Source organism: Falco naumanni, chromosome 10, assembly GCF_017639655.2.
Source record: "Falco naumanni isolate bFalNau1 chromosome 10, bFalNau1.pat, whole genome shotgun sequence".
Lineage (NCBI taxonomy): Eukaryota > Metazoa > Chordata > Aves > Falconiformes > Falconidae > Falco > Falco naumanni.
In genome coordinates, this window is record NC_054063.1 from 1,194,269 (window position 1) to 1,202,668 (window position 8,400).

General features: G+C 45.8%; 1 protein-coding gene across 2 annotated transcripts in view; it reads right to left on the reverse strand.

The window, feature by feature from the left end:
• KCNQ1 (potassium voltage-gated channel subfamily Q member 1) overlaps positions 1–7,021 on the reverse strand; it is a 363,730-nt gene extending 356,709 nt beyond the window's left edge. Inside the window, exon 1 of one of the 2 annotated variants that reach the window (XM_040609109.1) lies at positions 6,529–7,021. In XM_040609109.1, the coding sequence (XP_040465043.1) occupies positions 6,529–6,926 (398 nt within the window). In that variant the 5' untranslated portion in view covers positions 6,927–7,021. The remainder of the gene's footprint in view (positions 1–6,528) is intronic. The other variant, XM_040609110.1, reaches the window with a different exon arrangement.
• Between the last annotated feature and the right edge of the window lie 1,379 nt (positions 7,022–8,400).

Genomic DNA, 8,400 nt, shown 5'->3' on the forward strand with positions numbered 1-8,400 from the left:
ACTCAAGGCTTTTTCCAAGTAACTGACCATATCACACCATGCATTTCAGAACTGACACTGAATTTTCATAATTATTGCTAGAGATACTGTGTGCCTTCAAAAGGCATTTTAATTAGAAGATGCCCAGCTTTTCACCTCCTTTCACCTTCAACAATCAAAATACATTTCCACAATCATTTTCACAGAGCAATCATTTAATGCAACAAATGATGCAGAGATGGTGGTTTAGTCAAAGTGACTTCCAGGCACTAACTCCCAGTAGTTGACATTGGTTGATGTTGATCTGGTTTCTGATTCTGCTTTTCTTTCTGATGACAGTCAATTACTAAGTAACTTGACTATTTTTTAGGTTTGGATTTTTGGTTTGGGTTTTTTTTTCATTTTTAGTCAATTTGGCAGTTACTAGTATCTGTGTTTCTTACACTGAGAACTTCTACTGTCCCAGTGGGAGAGAAAAATGGGGACCTCTCCTGAACTGTAACTATGCTTTCACTCTTGAGGTCTTCTTGACACAGACTTGGACTGATCTCAGTCACAGGACAGCTAGACAAGAAAAAATGAAACTTCAGTCAAGTTACAGATTGGGAAACATCACACAACGCAAGAGCGGAAAGCTGTATCCTGGCCAACCCAAATAGTACCTCAATCACACAAGTCACAAAGAAGCAACTGCATGCTGTATTGTAGCTAAGGGGCTGCACTGTGGCACACAGCAAGGAAGGAGGGAGCAGCAAAACCTTCAAGTCACATCTCCACTTCACCTGTATCCAAAATCTGCCAAGACTCAAAACTCCAGTATCTGGCTGATCATCAAATAGGCTGACCCTGCCACAGCAACTCCTAAACATGAACGCACTGTCTTGCATTGTTACCAAGCATATTGACAGATGCACAGTGCGAGGTTGTGATGACATCCACCCTGCTGCAAATCAAATAGCTAGACTATGGAATAGGGCCAGGGGGGTGGGAGGGTGGAGAAAATGATCTACAAATATCACCTTGTTTCCACTTCATTTTCCCCCAGTTCTAGTCCTCCTTGAACATGTGCGCAACCTCAAAGACCTATATAAGCCACTGCACAGCTGTAACACATCATGCTTTTAAAAACATGAAGTGACAAAGTAACAGATTCCTACTACTACAACTGTATCTAGCACGAAGGGATGGGAGTACCAGGCTTCAGTACTACAATAAATGCTGGCTGCAAGCAACAGGAGCTCATAGACAGAAATCATATAGAAATAAAACAAGCATTAGTTCACATCAGCTTCTGCATGACATGAAGCATAATCTCTCTCTCTCAAATATGCCAAAACGAGGGGGCCAATTTGACCTCAACTAAACTGCCTCAGTCTTGACTAAACCTGGGCCTTCCTGCAATTGACTGTAGCAGAAAGAACGTGACTGTGACCAAGTTATTTTTCTTTCCTTCCACTTAGAAAAGCCGTGCTTATTTTGGAAGATTTAAGTCTTCTTTTTAAGATAGAAGTCAATAATCTGAAAGTCTGACTCCAAGCCACAAAAATCTCTAAACATTTGTGTCCAAAACATAGTACTTTGTATGTTTTGCCCCTTTTTTCATTCAGTCTGAAAGAAAACTTAGCCATTTATAAGCACATGCATACACTAATCATTTAACGGACTTTTTTCCTCAACAGTTTACAAACCAAGCATGAACCAGTAGGCTTGATGTATGTTTGTAGTACACTTGGAAACATGACAAAAATAGGATTTTAAATTGGGAGTTATGCTTCTTCCTCACAGTGTTGTATGTAAACAGCACGATGTAAACACTGCGTTGCCTTTAATAATTGATTGCTCTAAGTCCTGATACAAATGCAACTGGAATATTTTATCTACCCTTGCTTCTTATCTTTGCATGCATACGCATGCAGCCACACTTCTGATAGTTCCCCTGTTCCTAGATAGCAGTCTCCCAAATCTCAACCACCAGCCAGTCCAGGCTCATGTAAACATCTTGGGGTTTGAACAAACTCAACAAAAATCATCGCTGATTAAACCAATCATATAGAAAGGCAAAGTAAAGTGAACCAGGTACAGGCATGCAAAGGTAAGATAGATGTTGATTACCTTTTGTGGCAGCAAAGGAGAGCTGCCATACCTGCGGGAACAGACCAATGGTCCATCAGCTTCCAAATCGTTTCCTCTGGTAATGACCAACACTTCAAAGAACGTGAGGAGTCAACATGCAATGCACATTGCCAAAAGTCATTAATTGCCATACCGAGAGTAAGAGAAATCACCAGAAAGCTCATAACTTAAGTTTCTTCAGGCACATTTTAAGACGCTTGATTTCAAACTGTTTAAAGAAGGTGAGAAGAAGCTCCTCCCTCAAGCACTTAAATTTAAATAATTTTTTTAATACCTGAAGACTTCACTTATTCTTTATAGTCATTTCCAACAATGGGACAGAGTTTCAGGATTTCAGCAGGCCACTATGAAGACAGAATTTAAGCTTTTTTTAATCTCTCCACCTCTTTTCACGTAGCCTGAAAACTTCATTCATTAAGGCCACAGAACATTTCACCTCTCAAAGGCACTATCCCAAGGTGCGCTGTTATGATAAGGTGCCCTAGCTCAGAAGGTCATTGAGAACAGTGGCACCCTATCATTTCCTCACCTCTCATAGTTAAGGGGGGTTGGTGGCTCTGGCAGGACATTACCACACATGCAGCCATACCACAGGGCAAGCTCTTGCTTGCAAAATCCGAGTTTCCAGGTAAATACCAGTTCCATTCACAGAAGCCACACAGGTAAATAAATCTTCAGCTGTCAAGCACAATTTACTTGCACTGGTAGAACTAAGTGTACATGTACTATATACTTCATATATTTAAATGAAATTTGGTACAACATCAAGCCAAGTAATGTAGCTGAAATAAAGGTTTCTGTCATTTCCACTAGTATTTTTAGGCAGGGTTTTTAGTGGTAAATTAATAGCTGATTTCCCATAGAGACTAGTCCCACAGCCTGTAAAAATCGATATGTGTATGTATAAGATATATATATAATGAGGTACAATGATTCATTTCTTATTCTGGCCACTTAAGATGTTTATGCTCTTTGGTCTGAGCAAATAACACAAATCTCAGAAAAGACCTGAGCAGAGTTCAATTGATTTAGTCAGCAACTGTGATACCCAGTTATCCTGGAAGTTTAAAAACATCAAGAGAGAAAATATATACATTTTTCAACTGGAAAAATAGGTATTTCAGCCACCTGTTGAGAGAAATACTAATTCAGAAGTAAACAAGTTGTTGGCCTGATCTAGTACAGCAACCCTCTATTGCTGTACAAGATAGCCAGATTCCATCCTTGAGATAGGGGGTAGGCGAGGGGCTTTGCCGCACACCAAAACATATGGCAATCTAAACAATAGGAAGCAAACATACCAACACAGAATCAGTGGATTAAAGTTTGGTGTTCAACTTCCCTTTCCTAAACGTTATAATATGAAACTGAGGAAAATCAGTTCTGTGTATCAGTTCTTAGCTATTCGTATTCTAGATACCACTGACTCAGATTCCTGAGCAGGAAAAGGGTGTGACAGGCAATCAGTAGATGTAACTCTTATCGCCTGATAAACAGTTTCAACAACCAGCCAGATATACAGGTCCAGAACAAGTTACATTGTCTAAATTTAATCATTTCAGCATATCATTAGGAATGCAACCACACACTGCACACAATGTAGAACAGTGCAACAGATAGAAAATTCAGAAGCCCACAGTGCTCGTTGCTTCCATCTTTGGGCTAGATCTTGGCCCATAACCTCTACTCAGCTTTGGCTTTTATGCTCTCATTTAACAGCACTCCTGTTCGTTTTCCTTCCCCTCTGAAACTTTAAGATAGTGACCAAGACCTCCCAGGCAGCTGAAAGCCCCCAAAATAAAGCAGGAAGTAGCCAGCAGAGAGTCACAAAGCAGCAACACGCAAATGACATTAGTCTCTTAAGCTCATTTTGGCAGGAGATTCAACCATCAAGGTCCTCGCACATCACCAAACTAACCTGTCAATTGCTTTTAGTAACAAACCTCTGCTCTGTAGCCACTATTAATCTACCAATACTCAGCATGTGGCTGGCAGGGCTGTACTCAAAAGAGAGCATTCCTTGGTGCAGCAGAAAGCAAACATCCCAGCAAGGTGCTTTAGGAGCTCAGAAAGCAAGGGAGTTGGAGAGGTATGAACCAAAGATCAGTAACCTAAAACATTATTTAACAGATACAGCAAATACAGGCTTATCTCCCACAGAAACAAGGAGATGCTGGGATGGCTGAGGAAAGCACAGACTCAATTCCCTCTGCTGGTAGAAATCAGAGTGAGGCTGCCTGAGAACACACACTATACATGCAGATTACCTTGCAAGAAACATACAAGGGTGTATGGTGGGTTTATTTATTTATTTATTAATATTTATTATTATTATTACTCTCCTCTGACCCTTCAGAGTCCCAAGAGAAGAAATTTGCACAATGCTTAGTAAAAGGCTTGAGAATATTTACTGTTACTGTAATTCAGCATCAGAAGAGCTCTCCTGGAAGCGGGGGGCAAATGCTGGGACTAATGCTTACACCTCAGATAACTGCGTACTGGGGGTAGAGACAGGCAATGGCAGCCTGCACACATTACAATCTCTTTCCTAAAGTAAAATTACAAAATCTTAATTCCTACAAAGATTAACAAAGGGTTAATCCACACTGCTAACGCTTGCAAGAAAGAAAATAAACAAACAAACAAAGTTAAAATTCAGGCTAGAATCTTAGATAAAGGGATCCAACAGGTTTTTTTCAGCATTTTCCTAGGCCCACTCTTAAGGCTTAGAGAAGATTAGTTAAGATATTGAACATTATTTATTGCCCCTTCACATAATTTTTGACACCTGAAAGAGGTCAGAAATCATAAGACACATAAGACACGGCTGCCTAAAACTCCTTTTTAGAGAAAAGAGTTAAAAAAAAAAAACAAAACAAAAACAAAAACCACAAAACCAAAACAAAACCTAAACTCTATTCCTGAAAGTGTTTTATGTTGCTCAACCACAACTATTAGACACTTCATAATTATGGCCATTAGCTGTTTTGTCATCTAATGGTATTATCATAATGCTAAAGAGAATGGAGCCCACAATTACCCCAGCAGCTGCACACAGTCATCTCCCAATTAAATACATTCAGGTGACAGCTGTTTTCCCTCCACTAAAATAAAGTTGGTACCACTTACCTAAAGACTCCTCAAGTCACCTAAAGACTCCAGAATCCTCAGATGGGGCATATAAGCACCCAATCCTGAATTCACTTCAAATAATACTTAGAATAGCATTTAAAAACAGAATAATTAGATCATAAAGCCTGATTTTTATCGAAGTCTTTTGCCTTAAGATTTTGACCATAAAATGTCTTTATCTCTAGCTGGTATAATAACCATGCATATACGTAGCGTGTATATACATACACACGTATGTGTGTGAGTGCAGAAACGCAACAGACACCACAATTCTGCCTGACCTTATTACCTACATTTAACATACACAAGTCATTCAAGGGTCACGCGAACCTTCTGCAACACCTCGATTAAAAAGCATGGATTTCTCACAGAGGCACTGGCTGAATCCTCGTGCACCACAGACCCGCCACGCGCGGGCTCAGGGCAGGTGCTGCACGCCGCACCAGGTATCATACCCAAAGCGGTTTTCAACTTGCCTGTAGCTAAGCGGCATTAACATCCTCAAAACCTTGTCATCCTCCTTCCTGTCTAAAAATAGCAGCGATGACATTTATGCCTGAAAAGTTAGAGCGAACAGCAACAGAAGAGGCAAGGAGAAGGTGTGTCACCCCTCGCCCGTCCTCCTCCAGCAGGGCTGCGGGGCTGCGCACCTGTTCGGTCAGGAACGGATGCTGCGCAGCGAGCTGGGAAACGGGGAGTCACTGCATTAAAAACTACCGAAGACACTCTTACCTAGTTAATTCCCACACTCAGAATGAAGAGGTTATTTCAACTCCCAGGGTAAACTTCTGAAGAAATCTGCTTCGAGCCCGCTCCTGCTCTAGCTGATACATACACCCAAGAGCTCCTGAACAGAAATACAGCATTTCTGTTTAAAATAAGAGAAACTTCCTCCCAGAGAGTGACTTTTTTGTTGCTGTTTTGCTTCACTCCCGTTCAAAAACGCCTCAGGGAGAGGTCTCTGCAAGCCGTTCGAGCCTGGAGCACCGGGCCTGCCCAGAGAGCTCCGCGGCAGCGGGACGGCCAGGGGTGCCGCGCTCCCGCCTCCGCCGCCAGGCCGGGCCCCGCCAGGCGAGGCGGGGAGGGGGCACGGCGGCACCGCCGGAGCGGCCGCCACACGCTTCGGGGACGGCGGGCAGGCGTGCGGGGCAGCACCCTGAGAGAGCCCCCCGCACCGGGAGCCGGTTTTCCCGCGCCGGGCCGCCGCGGCTGACAGGACAAGCCGCTGTAACGGGAGCCCGGCACGGAGCAGGTGAGCCCGGCGGGGGGCGGGCGGGTACTCACACGGTGAAGTGGTACACGAAGCACTTCCAGCCCGTGGGCCGCTCCAAGAAGTTGTAGACCCTGCCCTGGACGCTGCTGCGGCTCAGCAGGGGCTTGCGGAGGCTGTAGATGGAGACGCGGGGATCGAGGCTGACGGGCGGCCGCGGGCAGTCGGCGTTCACCACCACCACCTCGCTCCTCAGGCGCAGCGGCCGCTCCCGCTCCGGCTGCGGGCTGCAGCCCGCCGGCGGCTGCCCGCCCTGGGCGGCGGAGAGCGGGGCGTAGTGGGCGTTGGGGGTGCTCTCGGCCAACTCCAGCGCCGAGGGCTTCTTGCCGGGCGTCATGCTGCCTTTCCTGGGCAGCGACAGCCGGCCCAGGCTCCGGCTTTTCTGCTCGCCCGGCGGGGAGCTGGAGGACATCGCTGGGGCAGTTGGGGGAGGCCGGCCGGCGGTGCGGTGCGGTGCGAGAGCTGCGCTGCCCCGGGGAGCTGCGGGCCGGCGCCGGGCGCCCTCTCCCGCCGCCGCCGCTGGCCCCGCCCCCTCAGAGGCGGCTCCTGGCCGGGAAAGGTGAGGGGAAGCCGCGGCGGGGCGGGCCCGGCCTGGCCTGCAGTGCTGGGGCCGCCTGCCGGGAGGCGCTGCGGGAGCCGCGCTTACCTCTGCGGGGGAACCGGGGCGGCCCCTCAGCCCCCCCCCCGCCACTTGCCTCACGGCCCGGCCCGTGAGCCCCGGCTGGAGTCGGGACCCCCTCTCCTCATGGCTGACCTCGGCCGGCGCCACCTACGCGCTGGTCACCGACGTGGCCGCAGGAGCTTGTAGGGTCAGCGCGCCAGGCGGCCAGCAGGCTTTCCCGCCTTTTCAGCCCACCCGACATCTGTGGGGACGAAGCGCTCCGGTGTTCCCTAGGCCTGTGGCTTTAGCTCCTGGCTTACAACCCCTTACCTGAGATTTACAACCTTCAGGGCCTGCTGCTCCCTCCCTTTTCGATGAATTTCAGCGTCTGGGAGCAGCAGACTTGGGATCCTCCAGAAGGCTCTTTTTAATACAACTAATGAGTAAGGGTCTGGCCAACATGCCTTGCAGTGAACACTGCACCCTGGTATTACTTTAACATAAGGGAACAAATAAGTGAGAAATTGGGCAAATCGTACAGTTCTGCAGACTTGCAATGCAAGTTGTTTTTCTCACCAACACCAGAAACTTTTTGTCCTTGTAGATGGGTGCGTGTGTTTGGCCATTAATAACATTGAGAGCTTGGATAACTTTCCTGTATAGTGGAATAAATTATGACTTCCTTAACTGCAGTGTGAATCAATTTGTCATGGTTTTTTGCACCAATTAGTTAACAATTTCTATTCCCAGAGCAAAAGAGAAGGGTGCTTTTGGGAGTGCTGGGTTTTTTTTCTTGTAGCCCAAAATAGAACAGAACTAGTAAGAGCTATGTTGAGTTCATGGTTGATACTGGTACTTGGACAAGAATGTTGTGGGAAGATAAGGTGCTAAATAAAGTTAAACAAAAACAACCCTGCTAATTACAGTTCCATTCAAATGTCAGGCTGTACATGTGCTAGGGGAACTGGGCAAGATCCTTCAGTAGTGTAAATAAGCAAGACTATAGGCTCTTTTAAAGTACTGATTTACACCCGTGAAGGATCTGGCTCCTTAGAAATACAAAACCAGAAGTGTTAAGAGAATTTGCAAAACTTGCTTCTAAATCAACATCACACTAACCAGGACTTTCCCTCCTCCACCAGAAAAGAAGAACAAACTAGCTTAATAAAAACAGCATTTCAAAGGAAATTTTCCCTGCATCTGGCCAAAATAGACTCAGGTTCCCTCATTTTGAAAAATTGTTTTCTTGCAATAAGACGGCAAGAAAAATGACTAATAGAAGAAA